Source organism: Phacochoerus africanus, chromosome 3, assembly GCF_016906955.1.
Source record: "Phacochoerus africanus isolate WHEZ1 chromosome 3, ROS_Pafr_v1, whole genome shotgun sequence".
Lineage (NCBI taxonomy): Eukaryota > Metazoa > Chordata > Mammalia > Artiodactyla > Suidae > Phacochoerus > Phacochoerus africanus.
This window is the reverse complement of record NC_062546.1, coordinates 131,720,061-131,740,002: the sequence shown is the minus strand read 5'-3', so window position 1 is coordinate 131,740,002 and position 19,942 is coordinate 131,720,061. Positions and strand designations below refer to the sequence as shown.

The 19,942-nt window shown below is 34.9% G+C and overlaps 1 protein-coding gene across 19 annotated transcripts in view; it reads left to right on the top strand.

The window, feature by feature from the left end:
- The window catches only part of BAZ2B (bromodomain adjacent to zinc finger domain 2B), a 399,019-nt gene that overhangs the window by 372,430 nt on the left and 6,647 nt on the right, over nucleotides 1-19,942 (top strand). For 15 of the 19 annotated variants that reach the window (XM_047772695.1, XM_047772694.1, XM_047772692.1 and 12 more), the window contains 7 exons: nucleotides 1,566-2,221; nucleotides 2,625-2,898; nucleotides 3,074-3,229; nucleotides 4,114-4,274; nucleotides 8,631-8,941; nucleotides 9,329-9,464; nucleotides 12,875-13,021. In XM_047772695.1, the coding sequence (XP_047628651.1) occupies nucleotides 1,566-2,221; nucleotides 2,625-2,898; nucleotides 3,074-3,229; nucleotides 4,114-4,274; nucleotides 8,631-8,941; nucleotides 9,329-9,464; nucleotides 12,875-13,021 (1,841 nt within the window). The remainder of the gene's footprint in view (nucleotides 1-1,565; nucleotides 2,222-2,624; nucleotides 2,899-3,073; nucleotides 3,230-4,113; nucleotides 4,275-8,630; nucleotides 8,942-9,328; nucleotides 9,465-12,874; nucleotides 13,022-19,942) is intronic. The other 4 variants (XM_047772697.1, XM_047772696.1, XM_047772691.1 and 1 more) reach the window with 1 other exon arrangement.

Here is a 19,942-nt window from a genome sequence, read left to right as displayed (position 1 = left end):
GCCTGGGAACCTCCATATGCCGCAGGTGCGGCCCTAGAAGAGACAAAAAGACAAAAAAAAAATGAAGTACAGTTGTATGTTTTGCTATGGAAAGCTATCTGAGGTATATAGTGAAAATATTAAATTCATCTTTTCATTTCATCCTTCAATAAATATTTGTTGAGAAGTTCCCGTTGTGGCTTAGCAGGTTAAGAACCTGACTAGTATCCATGAGAATGAATATTTGATCTCTGGCCTTTCTCAGTAGTTAAAGATCTAGCGTTGCCGCAAGCTGCAGCATAGGTTATAGATGCAGCTTAGATCCTGCATTGCTCCAGCTGTGGTATAGGCTGGTAGCTGCATCTCCGATTTGACCCCAGCCTGGGAATCCATATGCCGAAGGTGTGGCAAAAAAAAAAAAAAATAGAAAGAAGGAGAGAGAGAGAGAGAGAGAGAAAGAAAGAAAGAGGGAAGGAAGGAAAGAAAGAAAGAAAAGAAAAATATTTGTTGAGCTTCTGTTTTATAGCAGACACCATCTTAGATATCTGAGATCCAGTAATGAGTGGGAAAGACATTAACTGCTTTTAAGTGAAGCTTGTCAGTTTCAATTCTAGTGTGTGGATGGTTGTGGAATAGAAAATAAATAGATTATTGTTTATAATGATAAATTACGTGAAGGAAATATATAGGATGATATTCTAAAGTGAATGGGTAGAATAAGCTACAGGGACAGGTTGTACAACACAGAGAGGATAGCCAGTATTTTTAATAACTATAAATAGAGTATAATCTTTAAAAATTGTGAATCACTACATTGTATAACTGTAACATATAATATTGTACATCAACTTCAATAAACTAAATAAAGTAAGTGGAATAGGGGTCCTACTTTACATAAAGTGATAAGAGAAAAACCTCTGTGAGGAAATGACTTAATCTGAGACATAAGAGATAAGGAGCTACTCAACAAAACAGTATCCCAGGCAGAAGAAGCAGCAATTGCAGTGGCCCCAAGAAAGGAAAGAAGTGAGCATGTTTGAGAAGCGGAAAAAAAGAGAGAAAGGAAGAGCAAGGTTGACAAGGACAGGAGTGGTTGGGGTGGCAGAAATTTTCAAGAAGCAGATCACACACCATTGTAGGCCTTGATTAGCCTACAATCAAGTTTGGATTTTATTCTAAGATGCAGAAAAGTGAATAGTAGTATCATATGTATGTAACCGTGCAAAATGATAGTCACATTTTTGCATATAAGATTTCCAGAAGGCTAGATTGACATGGTTGATGAACCATAGTTACCTATGAAGAGTAGAAATAGGGACCGAGGGAGTAGGGCAGAGAGGGTTTTCTTTATATCTTTCATTACCAAATATTTTTCCTTGGATGTAATGATTAGTTATAAGATTATTCTAATTTTCCAATGAGCAAAAAAAAATCTCTAAAAAAGGGGGAAATGGAAAGTATTAAGTGATCTAGAAAAGTTTCCTAAAATATTTATGTATATAACTTGATAAGTAGTAAAAGAATATAATTATAATATTGGTTTGATCTGGAGTAACTGATCTTTATAATATTCTTCAATTTTTTAGGACTAGAAGAAATTGCAAAAGAAAGAGAAAAACTAAAAAAGGCAGAAAGTACCCCAGTCAAAGAAGAAATATTTGAAACTTCTGAGGACACTTTAAATTGTTCAAATCCAGATCATTGTGAGCAAAAGGAAGATCCTAAAGAAAAAGATAACACGAATCTGTTTCTTCAGAAACCTGGCTCTTTTTCAAAATTAAGCAAGCTTTTAGAAGTAGCTAAGATGCCTCCGGAGTCAGATGTAATGACCTCCAAACCAAACAGTAGTGCAAATGGGTGCACACTGTCCTATCAAAACAGCGGAAAACATTCATTGGGCAGCATTCAACCAACAGCAACACAAAGCAACATGGAAAAGACAGACTCTAATAATCCGTTCAATACTGGTTCAAGTGCTCCAGGGAAGTTCTATAGTCCTCTCCCCAATGACCAGTTGTTAAAAACACTGACTGAAAAGAATAGACAGTGGTTTAGCCTTTTGCCAAGGACACCTTGTGATGACACGTCACTGACCCATGCCGATATGTCAACTGCTTCTTTAGTGACTCCTCAGTCTCAGCCACCATCTAAGTCACCTTCTCCCGCCCCAGGTCCTCTTCTTGGATCATCTTCTGCTCAGAATCCTGTTGGCCTAAATCCATTTGCTTTATCGCCTCTTCAGGTTAGTGCTGCTAATTGTAACTCCTTTTTATGTTGCTTTATTTAATCTTTGATTCTATAAAGATTTTCTCTCAAGGGAAATTAGCTGAATATTTGTGATATCCCTGCCATGGTTTGAACGCTGAAGAGTCGGAATTGCTATCCCTAAACTTCATCAGAACTACTGATATCTAAGTCAAAAGATCTTTAATTATTTTTTAACTTATTACATTATATCTAAAAGGAAATTACTTTGGAGAGCAAATAAAACATGAAATTTATCGTTATTGCTGTTGTATTTGGTTTTCCTCTAATTGTGATAAGTGAAAGAATATTTTTTCAGAATTTTTAAAATAATTTGATTCTAAATACTTTTCCTAACTTCTTAGATTGTTCTCCTTTATAAATATTTTGGTTTTTTTCAGATGAAAAGCGGAGTATCTATGATGGGACTCCAGTTTTGTGGGTGGCCCACTGGCGTTCTTACTTCGAACATTCCATTTACGTCACCTTTACCTAGTCTGGGAACAGGGTTGGGATTATCAGAAGGAAATGGTAATTCATTCTTGACTCCTAATGTTGCTTCAAGTAAAAGCGAATCTCCAGTACCACAGAATGAAAAGGCCTCCTCAGCTCAACCTGCAGCTGTTGAAGTAGCAAAAACAGTAGATTATCCTAGTCCAAAGCCTATTCCAGAAGGTAGGTACATTGGGATGGTTTATAGCCACTAACTTACTTTATTTTATTATAGATTACTACACTGTAACTGAATCTTTGATGGTTTTATATGTAGTTATAAATCTTGATTTGCATTGTGTCATTAGTTCATATTCAAAATATTTGTAAAAAGAACTACATATTTATCTTAACTTAGAAATGCAGTTTGGTTGGTGGAGAATTATTGACCCAGAGGACCTAAAAGCTTTGCTCAAAGTGCTCCATCTCAGAGGAATAAGAGAAAAGGCATTACAGAAACAAATTCAGAAACACTTGGATTATATTACTCAAGCTTGCATCAAAAATAAGGATGGTATGTACTTAAAAGAGATTTCTGCTCTCTTGCTTAGTTATGAAAATTCTTTTATCTCAAAGCATATTTTATTTAGTATGTCTTATTTTTTTGAGTCTCAGGATTGTTTTATTTGTTTTCCAATGTTTAAGGTTTGTTGATTTACAAGGTTGTGATAATTTTTGCTGTACAACAAAGTGATTCAGTTATACATGTACACACATCCATTCTCTTTCAGATTCTTTTCCCACATAGATTATCACAGAATATTGGGTAGAGTTCTCTGTGCTATACAGCAGGTCCCGGTTGGCCAATCATTCCATATACGTCAGTATGCATATGCCAATCCCAGACCCCCAGTCCACTCTCCCCCCACCTGTCCCCTTTGGTAACCATAAGTTTTTTGAAATCTGTGAGTCTGTTTCTGTTCTTCAAATAAATTCATTTTTATCCTTTCATTAGATTACACATATAAGTGATATCATATGATGTCTTTCTCTGTCTTCACTTAGTATGATAATCTAGGTCCATTCATGTTGCTGCAAATGATATTATTTCATTCTTCTTTGTGGATGAATAATTCTTTGTTTATTACTAGTAAACATTTTTTATATTTTGCTCAGCAAACAGTAACTATTTACATTTCTTAAATATGTATTAACTCCTAATTTCTCACAACTTGCAGACATTTTTTTGTTTCTTGAAAAAATATTCCTACTTTGTTTCTTAGAAAGAATATTCCTACTTTTAAGAGTATGCTGCCTACAATATATACAAGTTCATTTGTGTGTGTGTGTTTGTGGGTGTTAATCATGTATGTGTTATTCTTGAAATATTATTCACTTTCTGGAAGAAATCATTGAAGGATAAAGTGGATTTTAATATTAATTTCTTTTTAAATATAGTTGCTATTATTGAATTAAATGAAAATGAAGAAAACCAGGTAACTCGAGATATTGTAGAGAACTGGTCAGTAGAAGATCAAGCAATGGAAACGGATTTGAGTATTCTTCAACAGGTAGAAGATCTAGAAAGGAGAGTTGCATCAGCAAGTTTGCAAGTGAAGGTAAAATTGACTTGGAATGAAATCTGTTTTTAGGATGATGGAAGGTAACTATTACTTGTTGTATGCCTGATATATGCCTGTTACTACGCTAAATGTTTTCACTTTATCTCATTTAATTCTCAAAACAATCCTGAATTAATTTCCCTCATCTTACAGGTAAGGAACAAGGCTCAAAGTAAGTAACCTGCCAGCAGTCCTATAGTAAGTGACTAAAGGTGGTTTCAAATCAAGCTGTCTGACTCCAGAGCCTGTGTTCTTATTTACTAAATCTTGCTGCCTCCTTAGTGATATTCAAAAGTGTAATTTATAGTTTACAGTTTTTTACCACAGGCAGAATTTCAGTTTTATCCATGATAAATATAATGCTCTATCAGTGTTGTACTCTACTGTTTCATATTGGATCCAAGCTATAAGTCAAAATTTCACTCTGTATAATTTAAAATGGAGAATATAGATATATCCAAATATACATTATATTATGATACACATATTCACACATACCCTCCATATATATGTAAATTTTTAATTGATTTATTTATCTACTTGGCATTGCTATGTTACAAGCATTACCAGGATCAGAACTGGCTTCCAGTGGACAGGCAAAAGGAAAGCTTTACCTTTGTGCAAGAATGTTTGGTTTTGTAAAGAGAGGTATAAAGGTCTTCTCAATTACTAATAAGGTAATGTCTCTCAGAATAAATGGACGGATGATGAATAAGTGTGAGACACCTGAAAAGGCTTAGAGAATGAAGTCTCCAATGTCATTTGACTTCATATTTTATGTTTTATTCAAAATGAGAAATTTATGCCATAATACTGTCTATCCTATGGCATTTGGAAACTTTTCAGGTTCTCCAAAAAATGTCATTTTCCAGAGCTAATAAAATATCCCCTTCTTGCCAGACACATGATTACCAACTTTGGAAAGCAACAATGTATCATTTGTTGAAACTATTTTGCTAGCAAACTATATGTATCTTCCTCTTAGTACTATAATACAGTATAAAAATGCCTCATTTATTTGGCATTTTCAACAAATGAACTCTTCTACAGAAGTTAATTTTCTAGAGAAATGAGAATTATTCCATTTAGTGGCATAATTTTTTAACATGTTTGTTGGATTGCTTATGTTATGCATTACACTTAAATTCTTCCTAAATTGAGAATAATGATTTTGATTTGAATTATCTTGGTGATACAGGATCATCAGTGTGAAGACCAATTATTAGATAATGATTCCCTGGAAATGTGAAGAGGTTTTGCCCCTACATAAATGATCTATCCTAGTGTGCTTTGCTTTTTAAAGACGGCATCTCCTCTCTATAGTCTGTCTTTGTCTCTCTCATGGTCAGTTACTACTACTTGCTGGTTTAAATTTGATTAGTTCTCCTCAAACCTCCTCCATCTAATTTGCCAATCCTAATTGGCTATTGGCTGGGAAAGCATATCATCAAGCTTTTTAAATCAAGTATAGAGTCAGGGTGTGGGCCTGAAACATTTTCCTGGAGACATATTTTGGTGCTTTAACCTTATCACCTTACTGGCTGCTTAGATGTTCTAGGCTGTGTTCTAAATATCTGAGAAAAGTGGAATTTGTTTTTTAAATGAAATGTTTTAACATCCTGTTATTAAGGTGTTATTGAATTACTCACTGTTATTCTAAGAAATTAATTATATTATTCTTGAAGAGTCTAAAAACACAAAGGATGAAAATAACCACAGAACATTATTTTAACATCTATAGAAGAATTAATTATTTTTTAAGAAAACAGAATTATATGTTTATTGTGGAGAACTAGCCATTGTGAAGACACATTAAGCAGGTGGCCTGTGGGACTACTTTGGTGCATTCATTTCTGTTTTTAATGTTGCTTGTAATTTGGAAATTCTTTATTATTTTGTGAGGAAATCTGCAAGTTTCTAGTCCTAGTTCTATTGTTGAGAGTATACAAAAAGCCAAGTAACTCTTCCAGCTCCTCTAAAGACAGCTCCTGTGTCTCTTTTTAAGTTTTTCATGTATAAGCTAATTAATTCCTTCATCCATTAGTCTTGTGAAATAGTTTCCAGGTACATGGTTCTCTTCTGAATAAACACCCGTGTCAATATCCTTCTTAAAATGTTGTCTCCATAACTGTACATTGGGAGGGATGTCTGAATGCATGCATGGGACTTTTACTTTCCTTAATTCAGCACTATTCTTCCATTAATGCTATTTGAATTTATACTAGCTTTTTAACATCCACATCATATTATTACTGTGCTCAGTATTCACTATGAAAAAAATCCCTGAGGCTCTTTCAAAGGGCTTTTAAGTGTGTTCTGTCACATGTGGTGTTCCTTAAACATCAAACCTAAGATTTACATTTGTCATTGTTTTATTTTTTATTAATTTCATTTGAGCACATTTTTAAGACTATGGAACTATTTTTATCCAGTCCTGTCATGCAGAATAATTAAACTTCCTTCCTAATTTTAAATCATCTGCAGATTTAGTAATAATCAACCCAATTACTCATAAGAATTAATAGGATAAACCAAGTACAGAGTCTTTGGACATTGGCACTGAGGACTTTTTTCTGAGGTGACACAAGCTCTGTCAATCACCATTTTTCTGGGATAAGTTTTCAACCTTCTAGACTTCTCTAATGTCTTGATTTTTTATCTTATCAGTTGCCTTACAGAGATCAAGATACACTATGTTTATAACTTTGCCTTGATTTAGCAATTTAGTGTCCCTTTTAAAATATGGGAATGAAGTTCATTTGACATGACTTTTATCTAATGCAGTTATGTGTACTATTCATAATTTCATCCTTACTTCCCAAACATAAATGTTCTTCTAAGGAAGAGGAATTGATCCCAGTATATTAAGATGAAATAATTATCTATAAAGAGGTTTAATAAAAAGGATAATATTCATTCTGTTTTTTCATTTAACATGCTTTTTTTTTTTTGGCCACTCCTGCGACATGTGGAAGTTCCCAGGCCAAGGATCAAACCTGTCCCACAGCAATGACACAGCAGCCTCTGCAATAATACCAGGTCCTTAACCCACTGTGTCACAAGAGAACTCTTCATTTAATATACATTTACTAGGTAGGTACCTATTTCCACATCAGCACCGCAAAACTGGACAATATGTGGTTTCTGCCCTCAGAAATATTGCCATCTAATAGGGAGATAAGACATGTGTACATCTCTGAGGAATCTATTAACTGATCCTAGAGAAGTACAGAGCCATGCATGAATTTAGAGAAAGAATACACAACTTCTGGTAGATACCTGGGAGAGATCAAGGGAAATTTTATGTAGAAGTTGAGACAGAATTTGAGAAGACAGGTCAGCTTCTGACAAGGAATGGCATGCTAGGAAGAGTGAATAGCATGAGGAGAGCACCAGGATCTGGACGCTCAGGACATGTTTGTGGAGTTACAAGTCATGGAATGTGACTGCAGCATAGGATGTGTGAATGGGAACATGAGAAAAAGAGGTAGATTGAGGTAGTTGAGTGTCATGGTAAAATTGTGGGCTTTATAAATAGTAGAGATGAAGAATTTTGAGGTAGAAGATCAATATAACCAAACTGAGTTACGAGATCATTCACTTATTCAGTCATCATGAATGTATGGAGTGTTTACTACTAGTCTTCACTGTACTGGAGATAAAATGAGTAAAAGCAGATGTGGTTCCCACCCTCGTGGAATTTAGAGTAGGAAGATGCTAATCAAATAATGACAGTGGTATAGAATTGTGAGTACCGCAAGGCTATGGAATATTATATGGTCCTTTATGAGCTCATAATATGGAGACTTAGTTCCTAAAGGAGGTCAGGAAGGATTCCGTGAGGAAGTAAATTTTAACATGAGAGCTGCAGGATGGGTGGGTTAGCCAGGTAAAGAGAACAGAGAAAAGCTCTGCCGCCAAACATAACAGCTCAAGCAGAGCTGAGGCTGAAGGAAAAACGGTGAGTACAAAGACCATTACGGAAGAGCGGTGGAAGGAATGGAAATGGAAAGTAAGAGCTAAGTTCAGAGGCCTCCAAGAGATTTCCATTTAGGTGATCCTGTGAAATGAATAAACATTAGTCTAAAGTTTTTCAAAATACTTTGCTGATTTTCATTATACCTTTCATAATATCAAAAGTTGTTAAATTTTCTTCTTCAAACTTTTCTCACAACAATTTCTTTTAATTTTGTGTGTTCTTGTTTCTACCTAGCATTAGGAAATACAAGGTAAAACTTTCACGAAAGATCCTTGAGATCTGCTCTTGTCTGCTGCTGTATTTTAAGTAAAGGCAATTCACCCAGCAGGCATTTTAAGAGGGAACCATAATAACATTATTCTTTTGATATATAGGGTTGGATGTGTCCAGAGCCTGCATCAGAAAGGGAGGACTTGGTATATTTTGAACATAAGTCATTTTCTAAATTGTGCAAGGAGCATGATGGAGAATTTACTGGCGAAGAAGAAAGCAGTGCACATGCACTAGAACGGAAGAGTGACAACCCCCTAGATATAGCTGTAACCAGGCTGGCTGATTTGGAGCGGAACATTGAAAGAAGGTATCTGAAGAGCCCCTTAAGTACCACCATTCAGATCAAACTGGATAATGTGGGCACAGTTACTGTCCCTGCTCCTGCACCATCCATTAGTGGTGATGGTGACGGGTAGGTTATTGAGATTAACTTGAAAAATTATTGTGCTTCTTTGCTAATTGGAGCCTATTTTCTATTGCCTGTTATCTATGTATCTTCTTGTATGTCTGTGATCCATATGGATCATGCTATTTGCATGGTGCTTTGTAAAAACATTTTTTTTTTTGTTATGTGCGTTGATAATCCTGCAAAGTGATCTTACATTTACCTGGTTGTGACTAAGCTTTGAGGCGCGTAGCCACAGTCTGTGCACTACATCAAATTTAGTTGCTTAAACCTTATACTTATTGGCTGTTACATGTTTTTGTCATTGCTTGGCTTTCAGTGTGATGATTGTTTCACATTCAGTAACCATAAATGTGGACGTGACCTACTTAATTTTTCTATATTTCAATGCAGAATTGAAGAGGATATTGCTCCAGGGCTCAGGGTATGGAGAAGGGCATTATCAGAAGCTCGCAGTGCTGCACAGGTAGCTCTGTGCATTCAGCAGTTACAGAAATCAATAGCATGGGAAAAATCAATTATGAAAGTTGTAAGTGTTTTTATTTAAGAAATACTATAACTGACTGACTTTGTTCTGTTTTTTCCAACCTCCAGATCTTTCTTAAACATTACTTACTGTCAAAATAATGTTTGCTGTACTTGAGAATTTAATTCTTAAATACTGTATAGTTTACTTTCTTCCTTTTATTTTGAGCTTTTTGAAGGAACCTATCAAGTGTTATCTTTTGTTTTTTAAAATCTTGTTTTTCTCTCCTTTGAGTATTTTTTATAACGCTTACTGAAGTTGTCGTCTACATTCTGTCAACATAATAGTTGTTAATCTAAATATTTTGAAGGCCCTTTCAATCTTGTAAACATTCCAGTTGCTAACATTACCTGCTGCATACATTTACGCTATTCCTAAAATGTCTTTATATTTCTATTAATTTTCTTTTTTAATACTAAAAATAGATAAGTAAATAAAAATAAGCAGAGAGCTCTTCTTTTATGCACTGATATCATGTATTTGGAAATAGTTGACATGAAAAGTAGAACTTTTTATCTGTCCTCTAACAAATAAAACTTTTTTCACCTCCTTTGTTCAAGCCCAGTTAGTTGTTGTGTAGTGGCCTCTACTTTGTACTAGGCAACAAATGCTATATGTTCAAAATAAAGGCTGAATTTCATACATTTTCCAGAGAGATATGTATTTTAAATCATGTATGTGTCCCTTTTGCCTTATATATCATATATAGAAATATATAGTGTACACTTTTATAAATTACTTTAACAGTTGCTTGTAAAGTACAGATTAGTTTTGAAATTCAATCATTTGAGACTCGTTTTCATGAAAGGGTAAAGATTTCTTTTCTTAAAAGTATTCCCCCCAAAAAAGAAGTGATCTTTAAATAAATTAGTGTTCTTTCCTTCCTTTTTACTTCTATGCTTAGATTACTCAAGATTTTATTTATTCTAGACGAATAAATTTAATTTCTTTTATGGTTTTTTCACTTCTCTCTCTAAAATGTCCATGGAATAATGGAACAGTTTTCACGATATGCTCAAATTTAGGTCTTTCTATAGATAAGAACTTGCCATAAGTTTTAAGGCATTGTTCAGGTCATCTGGCAGCTTTTTTACCAGATAAAAGTAATTTGTTTTCTAAAAATTATTATTAAAACCAGTTTTAAAGTCATCTAAAACAAGTATATTTGGTGAAATCTAGGCTATAATGATCAAAAAAGATTAAATTCTGCTATCAAAGTGAAATTTATGCAGTTATTTTTCTCATTTACACCAAAACAGTAAGTTTTGTCACAATGTAGCCAGTTTTGTTATAAACTATATACAGAAACCCAAACTTGTACCAAAATCTGCCTTTGTAGTAGTATATTTACTTTCAGTTTTTTGCATATTCCTTTTTATGAATAAATTAATATACATTTATCACCATTTAACCCCATCTCATAATTTTCATTTTTAACTTTTAATAGTGCATTATTTGCTATAATATTACTTTGAAAAGAAGGCAGACTCTCTTTTTCAAAGATAAATGAGCACTTGATAACCTTTAATTAGAAATATAACATTATCTATAATAATCCTAAATAATATGTCCTAACAAAATGTTAATGTCAATATCTTTAGTTATAACCTCTTTGCCAGAGACCAAGCTTTCAAGGAAAGAAGGAGCTGCCCAAATTTGCCTCCAAATAATTCTCAGCCCACAGTGTGCTTTCTATTGTTGTTAATGTTAAACAATAGGCAACATTCACTATTTTTTTGCTGTGGTAGTAAAGTTAAAGCCAAATGTTACTACATCTGCTCTAGCATATTGTGAGCTATTGCTGTAATTTTTCAAAAATGTTATGAGCTTGATATCTGTCACCCTTTCTTATTAAGTATCAGAAAATAATTTTATTTTAAAATTATAAATGTGAGATATGACAAACTTTATAGTATTTTTAGCTATTGTAGAAAATAGTGATAATTTACTTAATGTACATGCATTTGATTTTTAAGTTTTATTCTCAATGAATATTCTATGTTAGAAATTTTAGGGAAGTCAAATTTGGAGGAATAAGGTATTAAGGTATTTAGTGATATGGTTATTAGGGATGGTCATAAAACAAATACTTACTGTTACAATGTTAAGCTCTGCCGCTTTTGCCTTAGTACACATGCCAATTTTAGTATTATATATATATATATTTCATATAGTTGGTAGATATTTGTTAAGGTAAATAGCATGTATCTGCCATTTTGCTAAGATTCTTACACTATTATTGGTGTACATATTGAATTATGAAAGACTATTTTAGACTTCCCAGATTAAGATTTAATGTTTTATTGAAAATTAAACAAATCACATTTGAAGAATTAAGTTACTTTTTAAGAGTATATAAATACATAACAAAATTAGTATAAAGGATTTACAATTTAAAAGTTTTAATTATTTTCTAATTGAAATACAGTTATGTACAAGATTGTTAGTAATGTTTTCATTTTTTTGAATATCAATTACAGGACATTTTCCAACTGTGACTGGAAATAAAAACTAAATGTCAAAATATAATGTTAGTACTTAGCATTTTTTAAAGCCATCTTGAAAGTTTTTATCTGCCTAATCTTCCTTCTTTCCCTTTCCTTCTTTCCTTCTTTCCCTGTAAAACTTGTTATACAAAATATGTGTGCATGGGAAAAAAGTCTTCTCTCTACAGATTTTACAGTTCCTAATGGTGTTAGACATTTTCAACAGAGAAGAAATCACTTTATTTTTAGTTCTAGAAAATAAATTGCAACCTCTAAATACTTTATTGTATCAAATTTTTCCCCTTAGAAATCATTTTGGTCCTTTTTCGACACTTGTGACATTGATTTGGGTTGACTTAAAAGTTTCCTGGTTTAGACATATTTTCTAATGAATCACAAATAAGAGATGTTTAATTTAGTAAAAATACAGAAACATATTATTATTATTTATAATTCTGATACTAATACAAGTTTCCTAATTTTGATCTTAAAAATTACTCTAACTCTTACTTATTTCTTTCTCAGGATATCATGAGGATGCTAAGATAAGCAAAAGATAAAATATATTAAAAAATTAAAACACCATGTATTAAAGCTACTCATTGCTTTATGTGCTCTAATGTCATGTTAATTATTTCATATGTTAATGTGTACATGCTTCCGAAGTGTGTGCAGGCATTCAGCCTCTAGCTTTGTTCTTTGCAGTGTACCTGAAATGTGCATTTACCCCCAACTGAACTGCTCACCCCGTCATGTGGTCCATATCTGTGTAACGAGAGATACATAGATGTGTATGGCTACTGTATATTTGTTAGCAAGCGGAATGTTCATTACTAATATAAATTAGGAATTACAGTATGTTTAATATCCCAATAACTATTATTCAGAGCAGAGTGTTAATTTTAAATGCTTTTTCATGTATTATAGTACTGCCAGATCTGTCGAAAGGGAGATAATGAAGAACTGCTCCTCCTTTGTGATGGCTGTGACAAAGGCTGTCATACATACTGCCATAGACCCAAGATTACAACTATACCAGACGGGGACTGGTTTTGTCCAGCTTGCATTGCTAAGGTAAAATTGATCTAGATCTGAGTTTTCTTCATTTAAGTATAATTGATTTACCATTATTGTGTTAGTTTGGGTATACAGCAAAGTGATTCATTTATATATTTTTTTCACATTATTTTGCATTATAGGTTATTATAAGATCTTGAATATTCTTCCCTGTGCTATATAATAAATCCTTGTTGCTTATCTATTTTATCTATTTTATGTATAGTAGTTTGTATCTGTTAATCCCATGCTTCTATTTTATCCTTCCCTCCTCCTGCTTTCCCCTTTGGTAGCCATAAATTTGTTTTCTGTGTCTATGAGTCTGTTTCTGTTTTGTATATAGATTCATTTGTATTATTTTTTAGATTCCACACGTGACATATAATATATATCAATAAATATATTATTTGTCAATAGTATATGATATTGGTCTTTGTTTGACTTACTTAATTTAGTATGTTAATCTCTAGATCCACTCATGTTGCTGCAAATAATATTTCATTCTTTTTGCTGAGAAATATTCTATTGTGTATGGGGATAAATATACATACATATATATATGTGTGTGTATATATGTTTATGTACATATGTATATCTATATCACATCTTCTTAACTAATTGTCTGTTGATGGGCACTTGGATTGTTCCCATGTCTTGGCTATTATAAATAATGCTGCTATAAACACTGGCGTGCATATATGTTTTCAATTTAAGATTTTTCATCTTTTCTGGGTATATACCTGGGAATGGGATTGCTGGATCATACAGTAGCTCTATTTTTAGTTTTTAAAGGAATCCTCATACTGTTTTCCATAGTGGCTGCACCAATTTACAGTGGTATTGTAGGGTTTCCTTTTCTCCACACCCTCTCCAGCACTTATTATTTATAGACTTTTTGATGATGCCTGGTGCAAGGTGATACCTCATTGTGGTTTTGATTTACATTCCTCTAATAATTAGAGACATCAAGCATCTTTTAATGTATTTTTTTGGCCATCTGTGTATTAAATCCTTGGAGTTCCCGTCATGGCTCAGTGGTTAATGAATCCAACTAGGAACCATGAGGTTGCAAGTTCAATCCCTGCCCTCGCTCAGTGGGCTAAGGATCCGGCATTGCTGTGAGCTGTGGTGTAGGTTGCAGACATGGCTCGGATCCCGCGTTCCTATGGCTGTGGCAAAGGCTGGTGGCTACAGCTCCGATTAGACCCATAGTCTGGGAACCTCCATATGCCATGGGAGAGGCCCTAGAAAATACAAAAAAAAAAAAAAAGAAAAAAATTAAGTTCTTGTTGGTCACATTGTTTATGAATAGTTTCTCCCATTAAGTAGGTCATCTTTTTGTTTTGTTGATGGTTTCCTTTGCTATGCAAAAGTTTTTAAGTTTGATTAGGTCCCATTTATTTTTGTTTTTCTTTTGCCTTGGGAAACTAATCCAAGAAAATATTGCTACAATTTATGTCTGAGAATATTTTGCCTTTATTCTCTTCTAGGAGTTTTATGGTATCATGTATTATATTTAGGTCTTTAAACAATTTTGAGTTTATTTTTGTATATGATGTGATCATGTGAGGGAGTGTTCTAATTTCATTAATTTGCATGTAGCTGTCCAGCTTTTCTAAAACCACTTGCTGAAGAAACTTGTTTCTTCTCCACTGTATATTCTTGCCTCCTTAATTGACCATAGGTGTGTGCGTTTATTTCTGAGCCCTCTATTCTGTTCCATTGAACTATGTGTCTGTTTTTGTGCCAATACCATGCTGTTTTGACTACTGTAGCTTTGTAGTATTGTCTGAAATCTGAAAGGGTTATGCCTTCAGTTTTGTTCTTTTCCCTCAGGATTGCTTTGGCAGTTTTGGTCTTTTGTGGTTCCATGTAAAATATTAGTATTATTTTAATAGCAGTAGTATTTAAAACTTTTTAATTGCCAGATCAAAGTAAAGAGTTTTATGTGGATTTTTAAAGATATAATTCGTATACCATAAAATTCTTTTTAAAGTATATAATTCAGTGGTTTTTAATATATTCCCAAAGTTGTACAGTCATTATGACTCTCAAATTCCAGAACATCTTCATGTCCCAAAAGAAGTATCCTTGTTACCCATTAGCATTCACTCCCCATTCTCCTTCTCCTCTCAGCCTTTGGCAACCAGTAATCCACTTTCTGTCTCTATGGATTTGCCTATTCTGGTCAGTACATATAAATGAAATAATATACTATGTAGCCTTTTTACTTAGCACAATATTTTCAAGGTTCATCTATTTTCTTGCACTTTGTCTTACAAGTCAAACAGTATTCCTTTATATGGACAGACTACATTTTGTTTGTTTAGTTGTTTCTACATTGGGGCTTTTATGAATAATGCTGCTGGGAACAGTCATACACAAGTGTTTGTATGAATACATGTTTTCAGTTTTTTTGGCAATGTACCTAGGAGTAGAGTGCTAGGTCATATGGTAATAAGCACATGTATTTTAAGTCACTTGACAGTCATACCAATTGATTAAAGAGAAGCAATATGATAAAGTAGGAAGAAATGGGTTTTAGAGTTATAAACTAAGAAGTTACAAATGTGAAAGGGTCAGAATGGATTGAGGGCCAGACTCTTCGTTAGGTTTTTCCTACCTCAGACACTCTCTTCCCATGTTTAATATCTTGACCTAGCCATTACCAGTAATTACCACCTCTTCATAAACTCATTTTCCAACATCCATCTATTCATTGCCTCCCTTTCCCGTTCACTCCTTCTAGCTACCCAACTCTAGTAATTCTTTATCTCACCAAGACCTTCATTTCATTTATCTGAAGACCTTTTCACTGTCCCTGTCCCCATTCATTTCCTCTCTCTCCTCCTATAATCACTGTGTCCACCCTTAGCTCTTTTGCCTCTCTCTCACTTGGGAAAGCCGTCATTCTGCTTAATCCAATTCTCCCACTTCTTCAGCCTGTATATCTTTGAATCTGAATGTGGCTGGAGAAAACACCCAGCCCTTTAAATTCAAGGCTAAGAGGGCCTTTAATGGTGCCTCATGCTTCACTGTCTCCTCCATCCTCATTCTCAGCTGAGGACCTTACTCCCATTTCACTGAGAAAACAGAAGCCATCAGAAGAAAACATCACAAGAATCCACCACCACATCTATTCTTCCTACATCTGGGCTCACATAACACTACGCAACGCTTCTGTCCTGCTACCATGACCTGCTTGTGCCCCTAACTAAGCCAGTTACCCCACTTGTGCTTCAGATCCCATCCCCTCTCACCCCCTTAGGAGGATGGCTTCAGTAGTTCTGTCTCCTGGATCATCAATTTCTCCATCTCCACCAGGTTCTTTCTTAGCACCCTACTATACCCTACTATTACGAGATACATGCTGTCATATGAAAACTAAAAAGAAACCCTCTTTTGGCTTCACTCTTTCCTTGATCCACTTCCCCTACTTCTCCCCTTCCCTTTACAGAATAACTGGAAAGTTTTCTGTTTCCCTCTGATTTCTCTCCACCAGTTCACTCTTAAACTCATTCCAGTCATATTTTCACCTGCACAGCTTCTCCAGAATTGCTCTTCTTGTGCCCACAAATGACTTCCATGCTGTTCAGTCCAGTAATCATGTTAGATCATGTCTAACCTATCACTTATATTTGATAGAGTGGAACATTCCCTCCTCCTCGAAATCCTGTTTTCACTTGGCTTTTAGGATACTGTACTCACCTGGTTTTCTTCCTGCCTTTCCTTTTTAGTCTCCTTTGCTGGTTTTTCTCAGCTCCTAAATCTATAAACATTGGAGTGCTTTCTTAGCTTCAGGGTTATGCCTTTAAAATGGAATAGTGGGAGTTCCCATCGTGGTGCAGTGGTTAACGAATCCGACTAGGAACCATGAGGTTGCGGGTTCGGTCTCTGCCCTTGCTCAGTGGGTTAACGATCCGGCGTTGCCGTGAGCTGTGGTGTAGGTTGCAGATGCGGCTCGGATCCCGAGTTGCTGTGGCTCTGGCATAGGCTGGCAGCTACAGCTCCGATTCAACCCCTAGCCTGGGAACCTCTACATGCCACGGGAGCGGCCCAAGAAATAGCAAAAAGACAAAAAAAAAAAAGGAATAGTATCTGCTTTGCAGGAATTTGTAAAGATCAAATGGTCATGTGTTAAGTTTTTACATATAATTTTAAAGCTGTGATATATTTATATTAATACTTTATTTTATTAGACTATATTTTACAGAATAGAAGAGGTCTCATATGGCATCATACTTGATCATTTTTGTCATATAGAGTTAAATATAGTTTAATAATCTTCACTGGTTGTACATAAATTATCTTTTAGCTTTATAACTGCCAAGTCATAGAAAGTTTCTCTCTTACTTTATGAAGTACTAACAAATCAATGTTTTAAATCTTGAGGGTATCATCTGATAGACTCTATGAAGTTTTTTCTTTTTTCTTTTTCTTTTTTTTAAAGGCTATACCTGTGGCATATGGATATATATACCCAGGCTAGGGGGTGAATTGGAGCTGCACCTGTCAGCCTCTGCCACAGCCACAGCCACAGCCACACCAGATCCTTAACCCACTGAATGAGGCCAGGGATCAAACATACATCTTCATGGATGCTAGTCAGATTAATTACCCCTGAGCCACAACAGGAACTCCAGGAAGTTTTTTTCTGTACATTTGCTTAAATTAGAATTCTGGCTATTATTTAAGGAGTAGACTAGAAGATATAAGATCTGCGATCTCACTGGAGCCCTTCTATGTCAATGCAGCTTTCTAAGCTTCTGTTTTTTTTAGTTTTAGTTGTTTTTTAACAGTGGTGGATTAGATGTTTCTTGGCAATAAAAAATATTGTAAACATTTGATTTTGATATATAAAGATTTTTAAAGTTGATGTTTTAAAAATATCTTTCCAGTAATTCAGTTTTCTAAAAATATTTATACTATACATCTAGCTCTCAAATGGCTATTTCTACATACATCATTGTGACTAAGTATTTATACTATGTGTATGTATGTGAGCATGCCAATATATACATACACTATAGATATTAAATATACATATTATCTCTCTCACAGGATCACAAAATATAAAAGACTTGTATATATACATACATATTTATACATACCCATATACACACACATACAGACAACACACACACATGAAATTTTATCTTTGGGGGGTGGATGGCACCCTTGGCATATGAAGCTTTCCAGGCTAGGAGTCCAATCAGAGCTGTAGGCACCAGCCTATGCCAGAGCCACAGCAATGCAGGATCCAAGCTGTGTCTGCAACCTACACCACAGCTCACAGCAACATCAGATCTTTAACCAACTGAGCAAGGCCGGGGATCGAACCCCATGTCCTCATGGATGCTAGTCATGTTCGTTAACTGCTGAGCCACAACAGGAGCTCCTGAAATTTTAAATTATAGTGCCTGCAAAAGCCAAGTAACACAAAGAGTTGGGACTGTAGCAAAAAGGAAAGCCAGGTCATGCCCCCATTTCAATGTGACAGTCATTACTCAACTCCAACCAATTACTGTCATGTAGACATGTACTCCCAGTGTTCCAGGATCTACCGGTATTTTAAGATTATGGATTTTTATGCATGTCCCCCCAAATGTTAAGTGTTGTCAACAAATTCAGAATTTTTACAAGCATTATAAGCCAAACAACAACACATTCTGTGGGCTGTTTACAGCCTGTGAGCCACCAGTTCACAACTTCAAATATGTAAATATACAAACATAACAGAAATGGGCCCTTGGATATGTAACCTGATAGGTTGTCCTTAAGACATATGGAAATTCCTCTTTGAATTTGGGCTCCAATGACTAGAAAGGGTGGGGAAGGGGGCTTCTCTGTCCAAGAACAAAGTAATGAGGTAATAGTAAATGTGTAAAGCTTACTTTTAAAAGTATGTGTATGTGCATGAGCTAATGAGGTATGCTGATAAACATCATTTATGAAAGAAATAGGCTTCATTGTCTTTTTGAAACATGACAGAAGTCTTTTATATCTGTGGATATAAACTACATGTCTTCTAACTATGAGTATTAATTTACATAAGAAAATATCCCAAATGGTATTTTAGTTCAAATAGGGGCTAGAAATTTTGGCCTATTCTTCATGAAATTTTGTTCCTTCCTTATGCTGCAGGAGTAGCCCTAAAAAAGACCAAAAAAAAAGCAAAAATAATGCTAGAAGAGATAATGAAATCCTTAAAGAAATTAATATGAAATACTGCAAAGAAATGTTTTTCAGCCAAATTCATTTCAAGCATGAAGCTAGTGTTCCCTTGTGGCTAAGAATCTGTCACTGTCCAGCCAGGGACTGAACCTACTAGCCCAGGTTCAGTCCCTGGCTGGAGCATTTCCACATGCTGTGGGAGCAGCCGAAAAAAAAGAATACAGCCAACTTTTTTTTTTTTTTTGTCTTTTTGCTATTTCTTGGGCCGCTCCCGCAGCATATGGAAGTTCCCAGGCTAGGGGTCGAATCGGAGCTGTAGCCATCAACCTACACCACAGCCACAGCAACTCGGGATCCGAGCCGCGTCTGCAACCTACACCACAGCTCACAGCAACGCCGGATCGTTAACCCACTGAGCAAGGGCAGGGACCGAACCTGCAACCTCATGGTTCCTAGTCGGATTCGTTAACCACTGCGCCACGACGGGAACTCCTTTTTTTTTTAATTTTTATTTTCCCACTGTACAGCAAGGGGGTCAGGTTATCCTTACATGTGTACATTACAATTACATTTTCCCCCGCCTTTACAGCCAACTTTAAATTACAGCTAGACCGATATCTGACTCTAGGTGTAAGATTTCTTAATAGTCTGGGTAAGAGAAAATAATTCTAGTGAGGATAAACACTATTCTGCAGAATTAAAACAAAAACCATACATTACCAGTATCTTTGCACTGATCTTCTATGATCTATTATATTTATTATA